Genomic DNA, 24,567 nt, shown 5'->3' on the forward strand with positions numbered 1-24,567 from the left:
CTATTTTCCAAAAACAATCAAGATCCGTTCATAAAAAAAAATTGTTATGGTAACTAACCGGCAGATAGTTTGCGTTAAGTGATTTCATACACAATACAACTACTATGCCTTGAATTATTCTGAAATGGGTTTAATAATAGCTTGTATTATTCGAATGCGAAGCCACTTTACTGAAGAATTTTATCCAAATCCGTTATATAATGCGTTTAAGTGCTAGAGCAGGAACATCCCAACAAATTTAAGCTTTTATAATTTTAGTAGGCCTAAAATATTTTGTTGGAACATAAATTTATTTACGAAAAGAAAAACGATATCTTTTAATAATTTATTACGATACATGTTCATTTTTAATATAATTTAATGAAATCGATAAGACTCATTTCGTCACTCCCTAATTCTATGAAAACCGGTAAGTTATATATTTTTTCACTCTCTAAATAGATTTCTCATTGATGACGTTGACGATCGAATTTAAACATCAGTCTAGAAAATATATAATTTTGAAGTAAATGAATTTTACGGTTAATAAACATTCATCCATTTGGAATGTCATAGAAAAGTCAACTGTCAACTTCATTTTTACATTGACAATTGTCATTATCAGATGATATAAGAAGTAGTGTTCTTTTTAAGGAAAATAAGTTATTGAAAATTAAAGACGTATATAACAAATCAAATAAAAATACAGTGTAACTATGGCAGTTTACGCTGCTCATTTGACCCGCACGTTACAGGGGACGCCGTCGGTCTTTCAGGTGACTGCGCAGGAAGCCCTCGGATCTACAGTAAAGCCCGCGCTACGAAAACTTGTTGAAGTAAGATTTCCCAATTGCTCTAAATTTCAAAAATATGTTAACATCCCTTTGTTTATAGGAATTCAAATTTTAATAAACATTATGGCTGTGTGTTTTAAATGTAAATTAAAAGTATATATGATCAAATTGCAGTATTTAGCAGCAGTATATCCTGATAAGCTTAGTTGGAGTGAGCGATGGTATGATGAGTTGTACCTACTGTTGGACTGCATAGTTCAATACCATTATCTCAAACATTATGGTACAGTATCACTACTTATAACATGCACAATACCAACTTGTTTTCAAATATATATGTTTATATTTAATTAATATTCTAGACCAAAATATAAAGAAAAATAAAAGTTCTAATATACATATAAACCTTTTAATTTATTCTGGTTTTATTTTTCTTCAATGTGTACTTAAAAAAAAACCAGATGAGCAACTAAGTACATTACCAATTTCAACAATGTTTTAATCTTTAAATGCAATACTGGGTATGTTATTTATAAAGTTTCAACATGTTTATTACAGCTGCTTCTTTTTCTGAGAGCTTCTATGGCTTGGTGAGGTCACCAATAAGTCCAAATCATGAGTTCAATTCAGGCCCCCGTTTACCGCATAAGCTTGAGCAAGCCTCATTACTATTCCTAGTGGGACTGCCTTATATGCAGGATAAGATTGATAAAATATTGGAGGGATGGAGAGAAGAACTGGACGAAGGACGCCTTGGTAAGGTAATTGTGTTTATTATTTGAAAATTTTGTTCCATTGAAGTATATAAATATACACATGCATGCTTTATTATTTTCATATTGATATTTTCATCTGACAGTTACAAAAATAGTGTATTCAGCAAATTCCATAATTTCAATGAAAATAATTTTAATTATAGTTTATTTATTAATAGTAAAAAAAAAATACTCATTTATAGAGTAAAGGAGATCAAGCCTGTAAAGCAGCCATCAGACTATACACAATATCAAATTTTGTGAGTGAGGTCAGCAAATTGGTGGTATTGGCCCAATACTTGACTGGCAAGAGCCCGTCTCCTACATTGTCACTGCAACTTTTGGGGTTAACATTAAAAGATGCACCCCCAGAGGAACCAGATGATAATTCTTGGGGGGATTTGTTCAGAAATTTATTGATGGGACAATTTAGGTGAGTGTAATGCTGTTGAATTTTAGTTAAGAATTGTTTAATTGCTTTTGCTATAGTTTGATTTTATACTAATCGCAGATATTATTTGGTTATTAGAAATCTCATTTTTGTGATTGATATGATAATTTGGTATTATATACAATATATAAAATATAAAAGAATGATGACTAATAAATTTAAAAAGTTGTTCTTATTTTAATATGCTATAATAATTTTTTTTTAATTCCTAATGCATTAATTATCTTAGTAAATTAGAACAATAATTAGAACATAGAATTAATAATATTTTGTTATTACTTATTAACCTTGAATAAATGTTTTTGTACTTATTCACTATATAGAAATTGCTATTGCTCTTAAAATGTATGCAGAGGCAAGGGCAAGTGGATTTTTGTTTACAAATTGGTGTCTGTATCAATATGTCTTCCTTCCACAGCAGTGCGGTGTTATCCTTTCGAATGTGTGTCTCAGCATGTCGACTTCTTATGGAACGTGGTGCGTTCGTGGTACAACTGCTTAGGTGGTGGGAGTCTCGTGCCCCCGCAGCATGTTCCGCGCTACCTCCACCACCACCACCTCAAGCACGGGTAAGCCACACCCATACACACACACATACACACAATCAAAATACCCCAATTATTAGACATTTTCAAAGAGAGTTTATGTTATTATGTCTATTTGTTTGTTCACTAATTAATCAAAAACTATGTATATAGATATTTGAATATTGTCTTAATAAGGCCATCCTTTAGTTACATCAGCTGATTTTGACATATAAGATAAATCCAGGTGAAGATCTTTCATTCAAACTACAAAAATATTTTTGAATACATATAATAAGTGTTTCAAAGTTCTTTGGAAATTAATTTCATGACCAAATCAGTAAACTGACAAAATTCAGTTGAATTGTATGTTTGTAATAGTTTATATATATTTATTTATTGACAACATATACAAAACGAACATCTCTTTAAAAGAGGTCGGACAAAAAACTGTTAATCTAAAAAAGAAATTTAAAGGCTGAATTAAATATGTATTTATATATCATATGAATAATATTACTTTCACACTGACACTGAGATTTCACCCAACACGCTTACGATAGTCCCTAGAAAAATAATGAAGGTGTCATTGTACTGAATAAAAAGGCTGTAAGTTTGTGAGGACATCAAACAGCTTGGTTAATTCACATTCTGGCGATGACAAATAGGGATTGACTAGGATAGACGCCGAAAATAAGATATGTGATCAAAATTTGCAACCTGAAGATAAATCACACGAAAAATTTTAAAGGCGGTCCAGGTTATTACGTAGCTCTTGGACGCAAAAACACATATACATCCTAGTACAAAAGTACACTGTGCAAAACATACTTTTCTATAGATGCTGAAAATTCTGCAAATGCTAACAGAGTGTATAGACATGACATTTAATTTCATTGATTTGTGAATCTCTAGAGAGACGTTTATCCAGATTTTGACGAACGTTTTTAACATTTTCCTAAAAAGGTATACCTGGTCATTATATGATACACATGCGATTTTCCAAACTTCTTTTTCGTGGAATTGTCTGCTAATAATAACAACTGATTGATATTTTATGACATTGACATTCAGACTGAAAATAAACCCATTCTTTGATATCTTAGGGGTCACAGTATGGATTATAAGGTTAGGTTTTGAAGAGACCTCTAAGAGCAAAAATTATCCGCACATGGGTCGTAGGCAGAAGAAATTATTTTCTTTTTGAGGAGAATATTTAATTCATCGCCTATTAGTTTTGAAATCACAAGATCTACATTAGAAAACTTTTCATATCTATAGGTGCAAAATACTTTAGAATGTCGTTTTTACAAAATTTTAATGATTTTTAAAAAAAATTCTTATTACAATTTTTCTGTTACACGTTCTTTTTTCGAATTTGAATAGAATCATAAAATGTTCAAACAATTTACTTTTAAATTCAAGTCTCCCGTTTTGATATAAAGGCTAAATCTCTTTGAACTTCTATATAAATGCTTTCAACTATGAAAAATAAAACCGCCGTAGCATCGTGTTTTCAAGCTAAAAGTCCTGCTAAATGATTTCTCGTTTTTATTATGTAAATATGATTAAAAACAAAATAAGGATATAATAAAATTAAATTAAACTATACTATATAAGAAACCGCGTATAAAATTTGGGAACATATTAAATATAATTATAAATCAAATCGGAGATACGAGGCTTTGAATTCACATTTTGTCATAAAAAAGTTATTTTTATTCAATTACATAATGTACATAAATATTTATTTAGTGATAACTTTTATTACATTGCATTGTGACGTTAAAGTAGTGTAAAAAGCACGTGGATGTTTGCCAGCATTATCATATTTTATGTAAATTTTAATTATGTATGTATTATAGTGATATCCGTTTTTTTTTCAGAGAGACGAGTACCGATGGTTGAACGCATGCCCTATATGTCTTCAATCGTGGAGGGTGCCCACCGTGTTGCCAGTGTCAGGGTCAGTATTTACATGTTAGAAAATAATCTTTCTATACAATGTTCTATATTAAGCCAAGCTAACATAATCTGTATTTGAATATAATGTCCCCTAACTTAGTAATATGTTAATTTTATTAATAACTACTTGATACATTCTGTTTAAAAGTTTGTATACCATCTTCAAAATACAAATAAAATATATACCAACATATTATGTTGTAGGGTAAAAATCAAAATATATAGATTCGTTACTTACACAGATAATAGGCGAAATTTTACTGACAGTTGTCGCCGTATATGTACAGTTTTGGTTTCAGGTCTTAATAAAATAAGAAATAAAAAATCCTATTATAATTCGGTTATATTGCTTTCATTGGTATTCAATATACGCACTATTAAAAACGCCTATTATTATTATAAAATAATGACAGGTTTAACATCATAACTATCACTAGTTCATCATATTTTCTCTGCTTTTTACATTTACATCTAAATTTTATTCTAAGACTTCTACGAGGTAGGTACTATTCTATCAAAAAGACAAGTACATTAATTTAATTTTGGTTACTAGGTTTTTATTATTTATTAATAGTTTTTTTTTAATTTTCTTTGCAATGTATACTCCTAACAGATTGTAAACTTATATGGAATGCATAATTCCCAGACACGAGTAATAAAAAGTTAGCGTAACTGGTTAAGCGAGTGGAATGTTCGTAATATTCCAGAGGTTTCAGGTTCGATTCCTGCTCGCGATGAATTGTCCAATACATATATTCTGTTAAATTTTTAATTAAAGTAATTATTAGTGTTGACATAATATACATTTCTTTGCTCCAGTTACGTGTTCTGCTACACGTGTATCTCCCGTCATTTACGTCGCTCGGGCTCGTGTCCCGTAACGAGGCTTCCGGCCAGCGAGCGCTCATTGGTCAGGCTGTACCTGGACCTGTGACATCAAAATAAAACCTTTCAATTAACAATAATAATTAACATAGCGATTTTATTATGACATGTGCTAGGTGATGTAGAGACAAAAACAACGAAGCAATCCATGTGAGTCGTGATTCTTTTAGAACAGTTATTGTGTCATGAAAATGTAATCGTTACTATTTTAATCATAAAATACGCCCAAAATATCGCTTTTCGCCACAAACCTGATTTAGAATTTTTAATTTTAAAAAGATTTTTTGTCCAAAAAGTTTTTGCCAGTTCTCATCACGCCTTGGTGTTAAATACCTTAGCTTTCATATTAAAAAGAGCTGGCTCTTGTCATTATGTTTTAAAGCAATTCCTGATGTTTCCTGTTATTTAGCTGGATTGTACTTCCAGGAACAAAAGAATAAAATTTAACGTCATACCAACACATAATGTATACCACTTTCATTTTTATCATGCTTAAAAGATGGAATACCCCACTGGTCTTAGGATGATAAGAATAGTCATGCCAATAAAAAACCGTATGGGTTTCAACAACTGCAAAAAAAATTTCTCAATTTGGTATCAATTTTTCTCTTTACATCCATATAAATGAGTTTCTGTATCTGAAAATGGAAGTTCTAGTAGCTTCTACAAAATAATCAATAAGTTTAAAAACTAATTCCGTTCTATTACATATATGCTGCCCAGCCTTCGCTAGCTTTAAAAAACCCAAAGACGGCCTACAATCTCTATTATAGACTGTCAAGTTCGTAGTTTTTCTCGCCCAAACTCCTGAAAGTGGTCCCTCGTCCAACCGATGCTTCATTCCTTACCAAATGGCTTATATCTCTTTTATTTTTACTTGACTATCATCTACTTTACTCTATCTAAATCGTTTAGTTTTTTTGGAATTCTTAAGGACAATTTTAATTCCCAATACAAAGAATTATTCCGATGGTCACGTGGTGGTTTTGTTATTGTCCTTAGAATTACAAGAGTTGACGACTAAACAAGTTTGTTTGCATCTTACTTGCTAGTATCACCGTTTTTATTACATAAAGAGTAAAGACTAATCCAAATGTATCTGGAATTTTTAAAGGATTAGTATAAGTCTAGTTAATTGTACACCATAAAGCCCATCTTAATGGTTGACCTTGTTCTTAGCCTGATTAGATAAGACCGGATAAATCAGTTTGGTGCTAGGTGACATATGCGTGGCCCATATTATTGTAATTAGCGTTTAAAACAGCAGTAAGTTCTGAGCGTGTAAACGGTCTTTTTATGTGCTTATTACTCTTTTAAGTGAAAGTTTCAAATATATAAAACTTGTTTACGTTAAATATCTTTGTGTATACTTTGATTTTTTTTTTTGCTATCCCTGAGCGTGTTATAGTGAATCCAAAAAAGGTGCCCGATTTCATGTTGATCTCAGAAATGAGGAAACCGATTTTTAGAAACGGTAAATCATCGTTCAGATTTTTAGTGACCAGGAATTAACAGTGTGGTGGGCTACAACTAACTAAAAATTACTGTAATTGTATTAAGTGACACTTCTAAAAACAGACTGATATTATATGCCTGCTCCAAGCGCTCTATTCTATAATTTGTGATTTAAAAGCATTTTTAAAATAATATCTCGGGACCATAAGGTTTGTTTATTCAAACCGTTATTGTGAATACTACCTTCTTGCCTCTTCAGATGCCGTCCATAATACGATGGCATCACTTGTATGTTATTAGGTAAAATTATAAGCTATGGCCTTATCTTTAGTTATATAGCCTAGATAACCTTTTAAATTTGTGATGTAACAAGTAACAAATGGTAAAGCAATGCATTTATGTATGTATATAAAAAGTACCAATTATTATTAATTATTGTATCAAATAAATTTAGTATTTGTACAAGAATACGAAATACGTATAAATATGACTAGGGATCCAATTTAGTTTAATCAGGTTGGAGATTGTTTTTATCTTAATTTAAAAAAATGTTCTTAAATTAGTTCTATTTTTAAATTTGATTGTCATCTGTCAAAGTCTCCACGTTGGTTCCCAATATATAAAAATATTAAACCAATGACAACCTTTTTTGATTTAATAATAAAACTTATGTGAATGTTTTAAATATCTCCATTTATTTATTTATTGTTCTGAGGGAATTAGGTATTTGTTACTTTAATAATATATTGCTGAAATAAACCAAAGGTGCTAAATATATGTGTTATATAAGTTATAAGGTGAAGGATAGAAAATATTTTATAATATTGTGGTTAATTCTGATGTCGATGTAATTTATAATGGAACTTTAATAAATAACAATAATAAAACGGAGATTTTTTTTATTATAATTATATGTCATTAGATATCAATTAACAATTATAAACGTGATATACACAGTTCTATGTAATAATGATTATTATTGGTGATATAAAACAAAATACTCATTATTTCATAAGGCATAACTTTTTATCCCCTAGCCTACAAATATTCAACGTCGGTGATCAAGTTGGAGGAGATATATTGATGTGATATTTGTCTTCCGTTCTCCGCAACTAAAATGATCCTGGGATTTTTTCCTCTCAATAGTATAGGTTGCGGCGGAGCGGACGAGTCCACTTCTAGAGGAGGCAGGTTCTGAATGTAAGCTCTCAGCTCATCGCGACTGTTAAAGGACTTGTTCCCGTAATAAAGTCGGCCATCTTCCATGTCCTTTATCTCCCACGGCTTGGATGTTTCAAAGTAGCCGCCATCGCCCTGCATTTTATGAATCACTTTATTTTGATATACATATACGAGATCTTGAATATATATATATATATATATATATATATATATATATATATTACAACTATTTACTGATCGGCATATTATTTGTACCAGTGTACTATGATGTACTAATATGGTAACCGCGTACTGTGGCACTGCCGACGGAATTTTTACCTCACGCTGCAGTACCAATTAAATTCAATATACTTAAACCTGGAATTCAAATAAAATCGATCGAATGCCACAGAACAACTCCGACAAGGTTTAGCGTCCAAGAAACATCAATTTCCTTACTTCAAGTAACATAACACAATGTCTTTCATACATACAGAATTATCCAACTAGTTTTCATCGTTACCGCTTTGGTTATATCTGACTCTAATAAAACAACAGATGAAGAACTCTGTTTATAATACACTATTAAAGATTATTCGGCATAGATTTAAATTTTAAAGATCTTAATATATTTGGAGTTAGGACAACACAAATGCTTCGTCAGTCTCTTGGTATGAATTATTTGAAAGAATAGTAACTAAGAAGAAGGAGTAGATTTATAAAAATATTATTCTATAACTCAGTAGCCGAGTTCCTCTTTCAATTTTTAAAATAAATAAATAGTTCCGATAAACTACCATAACAATACAAGGACTAAGTCACCTCTAAGTGAGAGACAGCATAGTGGTTCCCATGTTTTGCCGTCAACAGTGACACTACCCGACCGTCACGTCCCACCAACGGAGTGCCAGCCATAAACTTGTTCAGAGACTCCAAGGTCGGGGCACACCGCCAGCTGGCCACCACGCCGTCACTTGATGTCAGAAACAAACGCTTATGACGGTTCAGAAACACCTGGTAGACAAAACTAATGTATTGTATATGTACATGTAGTATAAAGAATTATTCCTTCCTTAACTTAACAAATTTTACTATTTCTTTTTCATGTGTGGTTATTTAAAATATGGAAGTATCCTATTGGTCTCTTATTTCGTTGCAAAATTTAGCCAAGAATTATTAGAATTTAGAATAAAATGTCCTATAAATACCTTTTCGGCCTTGTTCTCGTCAAGTCTGACAAATACAAGTTCTTCCAGTGGCGCGAACAGCTTGTCTGTGAACAGGTCGCAGTAATGGTGCGTCGTCCTGGATAACAACTCTTTCTAAACACACCCACCAAACTCTGATTAGTAACCATTACTTAACGTATAACTTGCACAACAAAAATCAATTTAACTATATAAAAATAAAGAGTCAATTAATTCCTTCCATAGGAGATGTTTTGCTAATCAAGCATTCTCGTTATCTGTTCCAAAATATATTTTTAAAGAATATTATAAATACTTAAAGATGATAACAACGAGCTCATTAATAACAATAATGAATTCATTATCAGTAGAAGTCTTTTTGCACGAAAATGTATTATGACTTACTTCCTCCTGCGTAGCACAGTGTATAGGCATTGCATTTCCCACCTTTGAATATGGTTTACCATTGTATTCGTGTAGACTCGCTGGAATAGTTACGTTCTCCACTAGTCCGTAGTACTTTTCATTCAATGCTGTGCTTTTCATCATGGTGTGCTGTTTACAATATATTTGTTACTATAGTTATTACTTCTTTCGATCTGTTTAAAAGAATTATACCAGACTAGAAGCGTCGAAGAAGATGTTGTGCATTTTAAATTTGTTCTAATGGTACTATAAAATGATATGAACCATAAAATGTAATACTCGTAAAACAGAAGACAGCTGCAATTTATTCAGTTATTATAAGTGTCTACGTTTCGTATAATGCACCTTTAGCTGGACTTAAAACAAATACTACGATCTCAAAATTCAGCATTCGGTTAGTTACTTGAAATTAATGTGATAACCAGATTACGACTTATTAAAGTAGACACAAATTGTTATAAACATTCCAGACAAAATGCATATCACAAAATTCTTATTTCAATAAATAGACAAAAAGGTTGCAATTCTTGTCATTGGTCTTAGGTCTTGTCACAATCCTTCCGTTTCCATTTAATGTTTTTAAGAAAAAATCAATATGTACTCACAATTATTCATGATAAGGTAAAAAGAAAAATTGATAATTTTTGAGATAAAATTATTTATGTATTAAAGTATAACTTACATAAATAGCTGTACAGATTTTACAATTATTATGAAGTACATAACTTTTAGTTAGTAAAAACCTTTTCTATTAACTTTTTATGCCCTCACTGAACAAGAAACTGACGACATTTTAAATTAGATAACAAATTATTTCAGCGTGCATATCTACATCAAAATCAGAATATAATTGACGTTTTGAGCGATAGTGAGATAAAATTTACGAAAGAGAGTTAAGAATAATGAATTAGTACTGATTTGAATAATATGTGCCCTTAACTTATAAATCATTTATATTAACTACGGTGTTGCTTTTGAGTAAACTAACAAATAATACCAATAAAACGCCCTTAAAATTAAATATATATACTACTTAAGAATAGTACTCCTAGATATAACCTCTAAACTTTATTATATATATATATAAGAAATCATCCACAACATTATACCAGCGCCCTCGTCGACGTGGAAGTTATTATTTAAATGAGGGTAATATTTTAAAAGTTTCTATTGCACCATCTATCTGCCACTTAAAGTTTCGTCTAAAAAGTCGAGCCGTTGCAAAGATTACCGGAACAAAGTCACAGGCAGACAAAAATAAGAAAAATAATTATTTTGGTATTTGTATCACACATTTTAGACAAAACAGTTTATTTGATATTATAAAACGACACCAAAATTTTATTTATTTTCATGGAAAACGAATCATACATACCGTAGCAAATCTTGTAACAAGAATAAGTAACTACTTTATAAAAAATCCAATTTTAAATCATTAAAATATTTACACTTTATCTATATGAAAATAATTACCAACGTATAGATTACTCCACACCTGACGGAATATTGCTAGCATATAAGCTTGAAGATTTCGTACGTCTTTTGTCTTTGATAACGCTTATCTGTTAATTTTATCAATGCATACATTCTATAAACTTTCTCTGGTTAAAAATGTATTTAAACTAATTTTAATGTAATAACTATTACTCCCTTTAAAGTTAGAGTAATACGTAGGTTGTTGTGATATTAATAAATCCTATTTTTAAAGCCGAAAGTTTACGAAACAGTTTCATTTCAGAATCAATAAGAGAAAAAGTAAAAAAAAGCATTGCATTAAAAAAAACTTAATTAATATCTACATAGCTACCTTTTTAAACGATATTTTGGTAAAATTTTAAAGAAAAATACCCTAAAACATATGTCCTTTTTGGATGTTAGAAATATAAATATATATAGCTAACACTTATTATAGTGCGATTTCTTAATTAATACGATATATACTAAAATTGCACAAATAATCTTGACAAAAGTATCTCTGGTATGCAGGAGGTCAATTGATTGTAATACACTGTAACAGTCATATAAACTTGCTCATAATTTTTTAACACAGCTTGGTCAAAGAATATATCACAGTATACTATTACTTTAGCTTACTAGTTATGGCAGGCTAACAATAGTCTCAAGAAAGACTTTAAGACTTATAATAAATATTCTAAATATTATATGTACAAACAAGAAATGTAAGTAACCTTGTCCTAGCTTTATAGAAACCAATGAGGGCGTTGTTATAGAGAATATAACGTTAATAATAGTATTTTAGGCATACTTGATATTTTTACTTGAAGGATCTCCAATCTTTCAATATTTACAAATAAACGTAGACACAATGTGTGCGTAATACGATACTTAAAATTAGATAGAATACCTTTTCACTTACAATTCAACACTTAATGACCTTATCTACATCAATTAACTATGATTCAATTCTCCTTTTGGTACTAAAAGACATGCGAAATAACTTTTACCTTATTATTTGGTAATTACAGCATATATCGCAAAAAAACACGATTTGTTTAACAAAACGGGAACTTCCCAACCATAGACAACAAATATTCAACGTGAAGTAAAAGAAGTCATACATAGTGTATATATTATAAAATTATTTTTCTTCTGGAAAAATTAAAGAAATCTTATTTTTATAAAAATTTGATATATATATATATATATATTGACGCTAAAGGGGGCAAACGAACAGACGGCCTATCTGATGTAAATAGTTACAGGCGCCCATGGACTTCCGCAGCAGGGTTTAGTGAATGCGTTAACCCCTGATTATTAGACTTATTTCCAATAAATTAATTATATTGCTTTTTCTTTACATTTTTTTTTATTTTGTTTATTATTTACTTATTTCTAATAAGTTAATAAATTTTGAATGCATGTTTTCGATGAAGATTTTTGATGCCATATATTTGTCGTCCATCAGTGACGGCCATCAGTGACGGTCATTGGCTACATTGAAGAATTGTACGTTCTCTCCTTCAATTCTGGTATTTCTCATATGCGTTAAGTCATATATTTCACAAAAACAAAGGAGCATGAGTATTATATTAGACTATAAAGCAACATAAATCTTTACAAAACATAGAAACATTAACAAGATATAACTGCAATTCAAGCAAAATGATATTTATTACATTTACATCTAAATTACGCTAAAACATTAGAGAATATAGACTATTTGAATTTGGAATCACAGGAAATGACCCATAAATCATCTTGATATTTAAACAAAAGGAAGCATTCATTATTATGTGTCACTCATCCTGCACATTATAGGTATATAATTTATAAGAACGCTGCTATAAGAAAAAGAACTTGGATTATGCCAATTTTGTCTATTTTGTTTATAATTTTGTAATAATTTTGTAATAAATAATTTTGTGCCTTTCATCCCACAAACAAGTAAAACAGATTCATGCTAACCACAGGGGAAAGAATAAACACTATAATATTTATAATTTTTTATTAACACTGTTAAAATTATGGTTATCACTTCTTACCAACTTGATGTGTATTGTGTGTTCCTTTTAACAATTTGTCATGACTTTGGAATTTGTGCAGTTGTTAGTCAATGCGATTTTATTTTTCATTATAGTCTAAAATATTATTTTGGTAAATAAATTAACTGTAAGATAAACATTTGTTAGTCCAACGGTAAAGTGTATCGAAGTTTCCTTTTAGAAATATATGTCAGGTGTACGAGTGATTTCACACCAAAATATGTAAATATCTTTTTCTTACTTATTTGAGTAGTGATAAGACTGCATAAATCTGCTTTTATTATATTTTCTGTGATAAAATTAATTCATAAAAATTATCAGTGATGTGCATACAGTTCCTTACTGCAGTTTAAGTATACTCGTATATGTATTCCAAGCAATTAATATTATACCATCTATAGCGAACCAGTTTACTCTTAGAAAGTAATGGAAATTGGGTATTTTATTAAATGGTACAATAACTTACATTTAAACAATTTGAAATTATGTATATACTTTAATTATCACAACAGGTATTAATACTTATTATCAATAAGGATAACATCGCAATCTGTATAGGGTACCAATCTAGCAGCATTCAATCTTCGCGGTGTTGTGGCGCAGACAGATGCCGATCGAGCTGGATCACGATACAGCAACTTGTAGTCTCCCCGACGAAAACCCACCACCTCCACCACCAACACGTAGTGCCCGCGATATCGGCCACCGAAGACACGCCTATAAGGAAATCAATTACTGGCTAAAGACTTCATATCTTCGTTAACTTTCATGGGTGCATAAAAGTAATAATAGTTCAAACCTCTTTTCACACTCGTGGGCCTTACGAATCATATGATCGGGTAAAGTGAACGATAGAGAGTTACTTTCATACATTATTGTAGGGTCGAAAGAGAGAGTTAATGATACAAGTTTCCTTTCTATCTTTACCTCATACGTTAAGTTGAAGAAAGAGAAGTTTTATTTCAGTCGTTTGGGTTAAAGTACCTTGTTAGATTTTTAAGGGATCTTCTTTAAAATTATTTTATTTAATGAAGGTTCATCTATTGAATAGACAGAGTAGCAAAGGAAAAATTACCTACCTAATTTCTGAAGACAGCTTGTTATGTTTACACAAGTCACAGGACAATAAGGCTTCGTCTATAAGCACCAGAGCTGGTCCAGTAGTAGCTACGTGTTCTATCAATGCCTTTGTAGAGAGAGCGCCGTCAATGATGATAATGTTATTAGCGACTGCCTTGGCAAATCTATTTTTGATGCGATCCGCATCCTGTTGTTTTGAAGATGTTAGTGATATTTGGTAATGAGTAATTTATTTTTGCATTTGTTTATCGTGTTATAAAAGTACTGTTTATGTTTATACAACTAATGACTTACATTGACAGTAAGCTTCTTTCCACTGCTACCAGCTTTACAATTAGGAGCACGTCTGGTAGTATATAAGCGATGATTGACTTCAAACCTAAAGTCAGTTGGTTGAGATTTGTGTGGTTCAAAAAAAAAACAATGAAGCTGTATAATTTACCTTTCTTAAAGACGTTCTAATACAATTTCATTACCTACACTTAGCTTTAACATACAAGCAACGACGTTTAAAATTTAAATTATTTAAATTTAATTAATTTTTCTTATTTATTTTTCTTATTTATTTAAGGGGTTATCAGTGTCCGACCCGGATAAACTTGCAACTAAGTAAAAATACACATAGCCAGGACCAAGAGTTGGACAATGCAATGCAAGCCAACCATCAAGATGTTGTGCAAGATGCTAACACGACTCCAACTAAGAATAGGATATGGCCATACGACACTATAGAGGATTATAACTTATAACCAAAAGTTTCCCTGGGTTGGTGAGAATAGTTACCGGTAGACAGGGGGACTTTAGAAGGTAGACCACCAAAATGTATTGTAGTCTAATTTAGATTGAATACTTCTTACCGTTTCAATAAATACGATATATCAATTGTCCAAGTATTAGTACCAAATCCCTCTTGTTGACATATTTCCAGAAAATGTTTACTAAAATAATTTCTCTGCTTTTCTGACAACAACATCAAAACGCAGGCTATGCCGCAATCCCAGTCGAATCTTTGTTTGATATGGGGAATGTTGCATTTTACGAACTTTACCATCTTTTCTACATGAAAATGTTAAAAGCATAATTTTAAACTTAAAATGCAGTATGTTTTCAACAACACGTTATATCATATTTGTTCTCATAACTTTATGCTCACATACCACTTCTAAATATAAATTGACTTTTCTTATACTTAACGCTAAATATCAGTTCTTATCATTATCATAATTTGTCAATAGTAATATCAATCGCATGGTTATCACCATGATTGCCTCGTGGATAAACATTACTTTTTCAATGTTTTATCTTCATTTAAGTAGAAATACTTTGACGAGGATTTTTAATAAATCAAACATTTTTCCTTTTAGTTTTTTATGCTATACAATAAAATTTTATTTCACTTTATAGAAAATATAATTTTAATCTTGTTGACATTGGCAAAATATTCCACATTCCCAATGTGAATGAAGCCACAGCATAGAAAAAAGTCTGAAAATGTCAAATGTCATATCGGTATGTCATTAGTAAAGATTCGTCTGCACGAAAGTTGAAATTTATTATTAACATTAAGTACAACCTGACTAAGAAGTAGTATTGGAAGATGGCACTAAGAAGATCTTTGTTCCGTTTAATCTCTACTTCAAAAACAAGAAACGGCCTTTGTAAAGTGAAGTATTACAGCTCCCAAACAGATACTCAAACTGAACGTGAAAAGAAGAAAACCCATTTTGGTTTCGAAACAGTAGATGAAGATGAAAAAACCAAGAAAGGTATTATCTTATCGTAAAATAGTCAACTTTTAAGTTGTACTATTTTGTTATTGTTAAAATAATCTTAATTGTATGAGTACTTTAAATTTTTTATAACATTGTTTCAGTGCATAAGGTGTTTGAAACAGTAGCAGACAAATATGATCTTATGAATGATGTAATGTCCTTTGGTGTCCACCGACTTTGGAAGGACATGTTTATGATGATGTTGGCTCCGACTCCGGGCACTAAGTTATTAGACATGGCTGGAGGAACAGGTAAGACACATAAAATTATTTTAGTTTTTCTTCCTATTAAACAAAAGATATTAAAATATATTAAAAGTAAAATAAGGGTTAAAAGAAAGGTTGAAAATGAATTTACTTTTATCAATAATTTCTTTTTTATAGTTTAGACAAAGTTTTTTATATGTAAGAGATTTCCATGTAATGTTTAGTTTGATGAATTTTAAGGTAGGTAAGTCAAGTTAGGATGTGGAAGATATGTTTCTGTGTCTATTATCATATAAATTAACTGTTATTTGGTGTGGGTTTTATATAAGATTTAATTCCTAACTTTTAAAAAGAGGTCTGTACTTTTGATGTTAGATATTGCACTATCAGGTATTTACTGTAAATTTCTGTGTGAATATAATTCATTCAAGACATGTGAATCGGTGCATTATTAATTTTATTAATAAACTTCATATTTCAGGTGACATAGCATTCAGATATATTAACTATTTAAAGAATCGAGCGGGTCCAAATGATGTTCGCAGTAGTGTCACAGTGAGTGACATAAACCAGTCTATGCTGGATGTCGGGAAGCTAAGGGCCGAGAGGTACTTGATAATATTTAATATAGCTTATCACTGCAGACAACACAATGATAAAAAATTTCAGTTTATTAGTGTATACAAAAATAAGCTTGCATTTTTCACTTTTAATCGGCATTGACCATAGAAACATAGACTATTTTGCAAATTTCAATTTATAAATGTTATCATATTAAGCAAAAATCAATGAATTTTAACCAGATATGTATCATTTGGTGTCAAAGTTAAAGATACCACAATCACAATAAAGCTCCCAGCGTTAATTTTTTGCGAAAAAGAGGTAGTGAGTTGTGAAAAATGTCAATGCCATCGCTGTTGACTTTATTATATAAGTTTATGAGGTGGTTGAGTGGAGAGTATTTACCTATATTTGTTTTGGAAGTTCGAGAGGAGAAAATTTTTTTTAGAGGTTTTCTAGGTGCAGTACGTGGCACTGCTATGTTAATATCTTGTAGTAGGTCTGTTGCATCCAAGTGGTTATTCAATAATTTATAGAGAGTAATTAGAGAGGCAATTTCGCGGCGTTTTTCTAGAGTGCTCAGTCCAAAATATTTTAAACGTGATTCATAGTCGGCCTTATAAGGGCAACTGTTACTTCTACTAGCTAGTAATTTTGTAAATTTGTGTTGTATGCGTTCCAACCTTTCAATGTAAATCTTATAATGCGGATTCCATACTACAACCGCATATTCCAAAGCGCTACGTATAAACGAATTGTACAAAGTTATGATAGTTGCCGGTCTCTTAAAATCATTGCAGTTACGTCTGACAAAACCGAAGTTTTTCCAGGCCTTCGTGGCAATATGATTTATGTGAGTGTTAAATTTAAGTTTGGCGTCGATCATAACACCTAAATCACGAACAAACGAAACTTCCCCGAGTGGTTTGCCCTGTAAGCTATAGTGATGTCTTATTATGTTTTTGTTTCGCGTAAACCTAATAAACTGGCACTTATCGACATTTAGTTCCATTCCATTCAAATCACACCATTTTTGTATGGAGTTTAGATCGTCTTGGAGCAATTTGCAATCATTCATGGATGTTATAGAGCGGTGAATCTTTAAATCGTCAGCAAAGATAGAACATTTGCTGTTCTTGATACAGTGTGCAATGTCATTGATAAAGATGATAAATAATGTTGGGCCTAGGTGTGATCCCTGTGGAACACCAGAGGTCGCAATAAACTCGTGAGATTTGTAACCACCGAGTGTAACTCTCTGTACTCGATCAGATAAGTACGATCGGAACCAAGATAGCAGGGGGTCATGAATGTCTATTTACAATTAAATATTTAGACTATAATATTTATAGTCTGAATTCCAAATATAAAAATATATATTTTCATCATCGCTTTGACTCTACAAAATCACTTTTTCATAATGCCATTTACCATTAGGACCATTATTTTTTACAATAAAACCAATTTTCTATGTGCTCTTTTAAATAAATAGATTGCAACCCACTGAAGACACATATGTCGACCCGATCTATTTTGACATTGGCAAAATAGATTGTGCATGTATTTGTAAGAATTAAGAGATCTCATTTTAAAAAAGTCGTAAAAGATAATCTAAAATTTTTATAAAAAAATATGGAGCATTCATATTTCTAATGTATCATTTGTGTAATTATTTTATTGAAATTTTCACGATTCTTTCAGAAGGCAGTAGTTTTATTTGGAATATTTGTATTAAATATGTAATTTATAAATGAGATATTTCAGGCAGGGTTACACGAAGGACAGTATGGTTGACATAGATTGGGTGTGTGCTGATGCTGAAGAACTTCCCTTACCCGACGATAGTTACAATGCCTACACTATCGCTTTTGGTATAAGAAACTGTACACATATTGAAAAGGTATACATTTTCTCTATTTGGAGATAAATTACTAAGATTCTGTTCTCAATAAAACTGCATCTTTAGTTTATGGACTAAGTAAACTATACACTTGACCATTATTTTTATAACATTAACTTCATCTAATTTGTATGTCAACTTATATGTATAATTTCGTTCAGATAAAATCTTAAAATCAAATCTGTTGAATTAAAATATCTTCATGATTATTAAATCATTCGTGCGTTGCTTTTCTAATTGATTTAATAATGCAAAGGTCCTTGAGGAGGCGTACCGCGTGCTTCGACCGGGAGGTCGATTTCTGTGTTTGGAATTCAGTCATCTAACGAATGGACCCCTACAGTGGCGAGTATTAAACCTTTTATGATATTAACTTTTGATGTATTATATTTACTACATTGAAATTATGTAATACTGATATGGAAAACCATAATTTACAGGATGTACGACCAATATTCTTTCCAAGTTATCCCAGTCATGGGCCAAATAGTTGCTGGACAGTGGCAACCCTACCAGTATCTTGTAGAGAGCATCCGACAGTTCCCTGATCAGGTTTATGCATACTTTTTTATTGTTTTTTTTTTGTATCCATATCTAAATGTTCAGTAATTGATACCAATATTTCTTTTCAGGAAAAATTCAAAACGATGATAGAGAATGCCGGTTTCAGACAAGTGACATATGAAAACATCAGCTTCGGTGTTGTTGCTATACACTCGGGGTTCAAAATCTAGATGTTATAGGATTTTGTTTTAGTTTAGAGTTGTGTAAGTATTATTTAAATAAAACAACATCAAATTATCCATATGTAATTTATTAAGTCCATCAAACTGTGTTGGTCTTTGGAATGCAAATCCAGTACCTAAATTACATTCATATACACTACATCGGGTTGACGTTTCGAAATCTTATACAATCCATATCGATACAGTCGTGGCACGCACACACACACACACATGCATCTCACACACACTCAGCCACACTGTATATAACGAGGCAAAGCTCGAGGGCCGTAATCGGTTAGCTCGTAGTTGGGAGTGCATGTTATTGCAAAAAATCAAAATCATACCCAGAGATCCGACAATATCCGGTCCGGGTCCGGTCCCAAGTCCGTCCATCCGGTCCGGTCCCCGCAGCCCTCTAGCTACGTCCGTCCTATCCTATCCTCTAACACCTCCAGCCAAGCATCCATCGAGTCCAATCCACAGAGGATGAAACAAAAGAAAATACTTTTAATTATAACTATCAACACTCGTATGTATATACAACGGCCACCCCCCGTGCTAACGACGATCGACTGACATCTGTCTAAGAATCTAGACTCACTAAATTATTATAATATTATGAACATTTCAACTTTACTCCGGTTGTGATTTGAACATTAACTTATCTATATCTAAGAGGCTCATAAACGATATGTAGTGTAAAGTTATATTTGTTACAGATAATAACTCAATACATTATGTTCATGTCAATAAAAAATATTATTACTAGACAATTGTACATGTATAAAGCAGTAGAACATATTTATATTCCTTAGCTGCGATCTCTAAGACATACATGCGGAGACAATCAGCCAATAAATATTTACATAAACATAACATACTACAGGTCATCGTTACATTACAATGTAGAAAAAAGAATAACTAACATTTAATTAAAAACACCACCTTAACTAACTTAAGAACTAGGACGCGATAATTCCCATCATCACACAAAACTCTCACATCGCCGAAGTACGGGGAGCGAACTGATCATAATACACTCCGTTAGGTTGTGGTATACAAGCGACACATTTGACAATAGTACACGCATGTCTGCCATCTTCGCGTCATAAAGGCATATAAAGGGTTGTGTATTGTTGTCAAAGGGACGACGGGTCGCCGCCGCCACCGCCGCCGCGTTCTGCAGAAAACATTAGTTCAGTGACACACAAACACACGGACAACACCGACCACACCCGCTCTAATTTGGACTTCCTCTGGTCTACATCTCAATATATATGTCCTCACTGTCATCACTCAATAGTTTATATTTTAATGTCTTCGTTAATATAAATTTGTTAATTTAAATTTTTCGTCTGTTATGAACATCCAAAATTATTAATTAGCATCTATATTCCATTTTAGTTTCTACTTGAGGAACTTCACTAGTGCAAAACACATGTTATTAAAGCACTCCATTAGTATTTTTTGAACTATTATTCAACACTATTAAACCACTAAGACAGTTGAACTAACTTTGTAACAGAAAATAAAAACAAATAAACTGTGTAAATTTTGTGTCCCTCCTGTGTCCAAATATGAATCTTAATCCTTTGTATTCCTTTCCATGCAATCTGACTCAAGTAACTTATTGTTTATTTTCCTAAATCCTGTCCAATCCTGAATTATCCAAATTATTGAGTGTAATCCGAGTGTCCAATATCCAGCTTATAAAATAAACAAGTTCCAACATGTAAATAAAAAATCCAAGGAAACTGTGAAAAGGACCTGTTGTTAAGGATAATTATGATCACTGTCATATTGATGTGAAATATATTTAATTGATATTTGGGCCTTAAAATATATATTGTTTTTTAATATCATTTTAAACATGTAAATGATTGTGTTGTGTTATTTAAAGACGCTGAGTATAATTTTCGTATTTATCACAATCTATTTATTATGCACAATTGAATTTTCTTCCAAAACTAATAAATGCAAATGTAAATCATAAACTTTCAGATGTAAATTCAATTAAATTGCTTACAATTGCTCCATAGTTAATATTAAATGTAACATTAATATCACATATTTAACAAGTAAAGTATTAAAATGTCCGACAGTCTTTTAACAACAAATTTGTTCCTTTAAATCTTTCAAAGTGATTGTGAATTTAAAGAATTAACACCTTACAAAATACACATTTATCAGTTGCTGAGCATATTATTTCAATCATGAATCATCTAATTTATTTTTACAATAAAAAACTTAAAGGAAGTTGATTAAATAAACAAAATATAGATAATTTTTAATTTGCTCTCCATAAAATATTATCTATAATTTCAATTCGCAAAGTAAATTAAATTATCAGAGTGTGGTAAATTAAGCTTGCAATTAAATAATTTTGGCAGTGAATAGTTTCGTGTCTATTATATATAATATTTCATTAAATATCTTAAAATTTGAAATTCAATACAATACAAATTCAATGAGTGTGCTTTGTGCATTTGATGCTGAGTTGTTCATTCATGTTTAGTAATGTTCATGTGTGTGTATGTGTGTATATAAGTGTGCACATTTCTTCATACCTCAGTAGTTTCGTGGGCGGGTGGTTACAGGCGAGCGGGAACGAGAGCGGGAACGTGAGCGCGAGTACGAGCGACGCACCGGAGAGTATGATGGGGAGCCCCGACGGGTGTACGAAGGTGACCCGGCCTGATACTCAGGAGATCTGTAGGAAAAAAATTATATATAATGATAATTTTATCTTCTCTGTATTTATAATATAAGGGCAAACTAGCTTTGTGTTAGCTATTCGCTGGGTGCGTGACTCCAACGCCATCTAACGATACAACTTACGGTGGCTCTTTTGAGAAAATAAACATGTATTGGATGTCAAATAGTTATTGAATTTACTATAAATAAAATTTACAATTACTATTCCTACTAGTATTTTTGCAATCGACTACACAACAACTTTGATGACCTATTTTATTTTATTTATTTAATTAAACTGACACACGTGTTATTGTTATGGTCATAGATAATAAAGAGCCACCTGTAGTTCTGTATTGTCCGCAGCGAGCGCTGACATCACTTTTGTGTCCCCCACCATGCCTTACGCACCCAGCGAATAAGCAACCATCGCCCACCTGTCCCTGAGCCCGCCGCCGCCGCCGCTGCCATAGTCTTCCTTAACCCGGATGTAAGACACCTCTCCCTCGTGGCTTCTAAAGCGCGAGTCGTCCAGCTTCTTGACGGCGTACTTCATGTCCTCGTGTCGTAGGAATTCCACCACACCAGTGCCATCCTTGAAAGTGTCCGCGAAGCACACGTCTCCCGCTTCGCGCATATGGTCCTTCAGATCCTAGGAATATGACACGAGATAAAATATTAGTACCATTTAAAAATATGGTCTTTAAGAATAGCCTGTATTCAATTGAGTGTCATCGCACCTGCCAGGAGCCCGATGGCGGCAGTCCTGTGACGAGCACTCTATACTCGGAGCGACGTGCGGGCGGGCCTCGTGCTGCTGGACGCGGCCCAAAGCGATCAGGCTGCGAGCGTCCTCCGCGCGCACCACCGCCGCCTCCACGAGGGAACTCTACACGTAGCCTATATCCATCGTAGTCATAGCCATCGCGGGCTCGAACTGCATCATCTGCATCACTGAAAAAAAAACAGCATATAAGAAACACTTAAAAACCCCTGTCACATATCCATTTTTAACATACTTACTAACTTCCGTTTCTAGACTACGCTACGCGCTCCCTTTGTTAGTTGGGTTGCATAAGCAGAAAATTCATCAATTTTTAATACTTTGGTAATTTCCTTATAACATTGTCTCGTAAGAAAATTTTTGTTTATTTTCTTTCAGCTAGGGTTTTATACCCTAAATATATATAAATAAAAATCATCAATGTGTGATATGTCAACAAATATAATAATTATAATGTTGATTAAAACATGCCAGTTATTCCCCCGTACTCATTACATATCAAACTATTATCATTAAACAACTGGCTGATAACACAATCAAGTTTTATTAAAAATGATAACATTTATTGCCACAGAAAATAACACTAAAAGATTAGAGGATATGTTTAGAGAGAAGCCACAAGTTGGAAGTTTTGGCAAATATCCAGCAACATCAATATAACATGAAAACATTTGAAAGTATTTATAAATTTAAAAGTAAAATACAATTGTAAAGTATTCATATTGTTTTATATGTAAGGAGAATATACTGTCATTAAAAAAAATTATATAAAAATAAGAAAAATAGCATTTCAATAATCAAATTCAGATCTTTTCTCCAAAAATTCAAAGTAATTTATCAATTTGTTTGATAACAATTTGGGATGACTCAAAAAATATATAATGAAAGCGAAGGAAAAGTAATATTGATATAATTTGATTTCCATTAACTAATTGCTTGAGTCATTTAAATGAGGTCAAATCTAAGAGACTAATTATTATTATTTTTTAACTATAAAGAAAGCATAAGTTGAAATAATCATATATTATGGAAGTAAAAGTTGAGCATCTTATATAATTTTAGCATCATAAATATAAAATTAAAAAACTATGAACCCAAACCGCCAAAGCAATATGTATTTAAGATTTAGGTCATTATGGTCGTGAAGCATTTAATAATATATATTTGATACTATGAAACAGCCAATTTTACCTTTAAATATGAATATTTCATGCGAACAAATAAAAATTTAGAGACTTATTAATTTTGTATTCAACATAAAACAATGTACAAATTTTCAAAGTAATAATTATAAAATTGATGTCATTTTCAGTTCGGTTGAGTAAAATAATTAGCAATTAATGTATAATGATACCCACCGAGGATCTTCAAATTCGACGAATGCAAACGGTGGTCCTTTTCTGTTCTTCAAATCAACGAACGTGACTTTACCAAATTTGTAAAAAAGGTCTTGGATGTCCTTTGTCCTAATATCAGGAGGCAGATTACCAACGTATATTCTACATTCATTCCTGCTACCGCCGCTACCTCCGGACATATTTGGGAGATTTTAAAAAGAATGAAATTAAAGTTATAGTAGGTAATAACACTTTAACAGAATTTATTTGAATATTTTAAAAGTGGGCCGTCAGCGTTTACTGAAAATTACACATCTGACAAATCAAAATGGCGACTCGGGCACGTAGTAAAATGTGGGCGAGACGAGCGTTCTCCGTTCGGATATGTGTCTTAAAAAAAAGTTTTATGATTGGGTATTTTTA

At 31.8% G+C, this 24,567-nt stretch overlaps 5 protein-coding genes across 11 annotated transcripts; 2 read left to right on the plus strand and 3 right to left on the minus strand.

Annotated features, from left to right (window-relative positions):
• The first annotated feature begins 598 nt into the window (after nucleotides 1-598).
• Nucleotides 599-7,699, plus strand: LOC116777832 (peroxisome assembly protein 12). Of its 2 annotated transcripts, none has more exons than XM_032671578.2 (7): nucleotides 599-815; nucleotides 948-1,056; nucleotides 1,332-1,534; nucleotides 1,732-1,961; nucleotides 2,398-2,548; nucleotides 4,390-4,469; nucleotides 5,288-7,699. In XM_032671578.2, the coding sequence occupies exons 1-7, from the start codon at nucleotides 696-698 to the stop codon at nucleotides 5,400-5,402; spliced, it is 1,008 nt and encodes a 335-aa protein (XP_032527469.2). In that variant the 5' UTR covers nucleotides 599-695; the 3' UTR covers nucleotides 5,403-7,699. The 2 variants fall into 2 exon arrangements, with proteins under 2 accessions (XP_032527469.2, XP_061382247.1); XM_061526263.1 differs by having other exon boundaries at nucleotides 2,401-2,548.
• LOC116778091 (poxin-like) lies at nucleotides 7,693-12,069 on the minus strand. 5 transcript variants are annotated; one of them, XM_061526265.1, is made up of 5 exons: nucleotides 11,960-12,069; nucleotides 9,562-9,711; nucleotides 9,178-9,291; nucleotides 8,792-8,983; nucleotides 7,693-8,122 (listed from the first exon to the last, which is right to left on the minus strand). In XM_061526265.1, exons 2-5 carry the CDS (start codon nucleotides 9,703-9,705, stop codon nucleotides 7,847-7,849), a joined length of 726 nt encoding a protein of 241 aa, XP_061382249.1. In that variant the 5' UTR covers nucleotides 9,706-9,711; nucleotides 11,960-12,069; the 3' UTR covers nucleotides 7,693-7,846. The 5 variants fall into 5 exon arrangements, with proteins under 5 accessions (XP_061382249.1, XP_032527853.1, XP_032527852.1 ...); XM_032671962.2 differs by lacking the exon at nucleotides 11,960-12,069 and adding an exon at nucleotides 11,849-11,927; XM_032671961.2 differs by lacking the exon at nucleotides 11,960-12,069 and adding an exon at nucleotides 11,056-11,148.
• Nucleotides 12,070-13,228: 1,159 nt separating this feature from the next.
• LOC116777193 (protein GUCD1) lies at nucleotides 13,229-15,385 on the minus strand. Of its 2 annotated transcripts, XM_061526627.1 has the most exons (5): nucleotides 15,323-15,385; nucleotides 15,023-15,221; nucleotides 14,460-14,544; nucleotides 14,165-14,352; nucleotides 13,229-13,802 (listed from the first exon to the last, which is right to left on the minus strand). In XM_061526627.1, the coding sequence occupies exons 2-5, from the start codon at nucleotides 15,214-15,216 to the stop codon at nucleotides 13,601-13,603; spliced, it is 669 nt and encodes a 222-aa protein (XP_061382611.1). In that variant the 5' UTR covers nucleotides 15,217-15,221; nucleotides 15,323-15,385; the 3' UTR covers nucleotides 13,229-13,600. The 2 variants fall into 2 exon arrangements, with proteins under 2 accessions (XP_061382611.1, XP_032526486.2); XM_032670595.2 differs by having other exon boundaries at nucleotides 13,230-13,802; nucleotides 15,023-15,365.
• A 281-nt stretch (nucleotides 15,386-15,666) lies between these two features.
• Nucleotides 15,667-19,405, plus strand: LOC116777191 (2-methoxy-6-polyprenyl-1,4-benzoquinol methylase, mitochondrial). Its single transcript, XM_032670593.2, has 7 exons — nucleotides 15,667-15,931; nucleotides 16,039-16,188; nucleotides 16,625-16,751; nucleotides 18,469-18,604; nucleotides 18,861-18,949; nucleotides 19,045-19,156; nucleotides 19,237-19,405. The coding sequence occupies exons 1-7, from the start codon at nucleotides 15,763-15,765 to the stop codon at nucleotides 19,336-19,338; spliced, it is 885 nt and encodes a 294-aa protein (XP_032526484.2). The 5' UTR covers nucleotides 15,667-15,762; the 3' UTR covers nucleotides 19,339-19,405.
• On the minus strand, nucleotides 19,401-24,495 carry LOC116777192 (serine/arginine-rich splicing factor 1B). The gene is made up of 5 exons (XM_032670594.2): nucleotides 24,166-24,495; nucleotides 22,764-22,977; nucleotides 22,461-22,675; nucleotides 21,897-22,039; nucleotides 19,401-20,509 (listed from the first exon to the last, which is right to left on the minus strand). The coding sequence occupies exons 1-4, from the start codon at nucleotides 24,342-24,344 to the stop codon at nucleotides 21,898-21,900; spliced, it is 750 nt and encodes a 249-aa protein (XP_032526485.1). The 5' UTR covers nucleotides 24,345-24,495; the 3' UTR covers nucleotides 19,401-20,509; nucleotide 21,897.
• Between the last annotated feature and the right edge of the window lie 72 nt (nucleotides 24,496-24,567).

The sequence above is a fragment of the Danaus plexippus genome, chromosome Z (assembly GCF_018135715.1).
Source record: "Danaus plexippus chromosome Z, MEX_DaPlex, whole genome shotgun sequence".
Classification (NCBI taxonomy): domain Eukaryota; kingdom Metazoa; phylum Arthropoda; class Insecta; order Lepidoptera; family Nymphalidae; genus Danaus; species Danaus plexippus.

Bases quoted from the DNA above. Each gene is read 5' to 3' on its own strand.
- LOC116777832 (XM_032671578.2), top strand. From the start codon at position 696: ATGGCAGTTTACGCTGCTCATTTGACCCGCACGTTACAGGGGACGCCG. The intron at 2,549-4,389 runs GTAAGCCACACC...TTTTTTTTTCAG, and splicing joins CACCACCACCTCAAGCACGG to AGAGACGAGTACCGATGGTT. The intron at 4,470-5,287 runs GTCAGTATTTAC...TCTTTGCTCCAG, and splicing joins ACCGTGTTGCCAGTGTCAGG to TTACGTGTTCTGCTACACGT.
- LOC116778091 (XM_061526265.1), bottom strand. From the start codon at position 9,705: ATGATGAAAAGCACAGCATTGAATGAAAAGTACTACGGACTAGTGGAG. The intron at 8,984-9,177 runs GTATTTATAGGA...TTTGTCTACCAG, and splicing joins ACGAGAACAAGGCCGAAAAG to GTGTTTCTGAACCGTCATAA. The intron at 8,123-8,791 runs GTGACTTAGTCC...CATAAAATGCAG, and splicing joins ATGCTGTCTCTCACTTAGAG to GGCGATGGCGGCTACTTTGA.
- LOC116777193 (XM_061526627.1), bottom strand. From the start codon at position 15,216: ATGGTAAAGTTCGTAAAATGCAACATTCCCCATATCAAACAAAGATTC. The intron at 14,545-15,022 runs GTAAGAAGTATT...AACTGACTTTAG, and splicing joins ATATCGTATTTATTGAAACG to GTTTGAAGTCAATCATCGCT. The intron at 13,803-14,164 runs GTAGGTAATTTT...ATTTCCTTATAG, and splicing joins AAGCTGTCTTCAGAAATTAG to GCGTGTCTTCGGTGGCCGAT.
- LOC116777191 (XM_032670593.2), top strand. From the start codon at position 15,763: ATGGCACTAAGAAGATCTTTGTTCCGTTTAATCTCTACTTCAAAAACA. The intron at 18,950-19,044 runs GCGAGTATTAAA...CATAATTTACAG, and splicing joins ACGAATGGACCCCTACAGTG to GATGTACGACCAATATTCTT. The intron at 19,157-19,236 runs GTTTATGCATAC...ATTTCTTTTCAG, and splicing joins TCCGACAGTTCCCTGATCAG to GAAAAATTCAAAACGATGAT.
- LOC116777192 (XM_032670594.2), bottom strand. From the start codon at position 24,344: ATGTCCGGAGGTAGCGGCGGTAGCAGGAATGAATGTAGAATATACGTT. The intron at 22,676-22,763 runs GTGCGATGACAC...TCATATTCCTAG, and splicing joins CGCCATCGGGCTCCTGGCAG to GATCTGAAGGACCATATGCG. The intron at 22,040-22,460 runs GTGGGCGATGGT...TTTTTCCTACAG, and splicing joins GGCGGCGGGCTCAGGGACAG to ATCTCCTGAGTATCAGGCCG.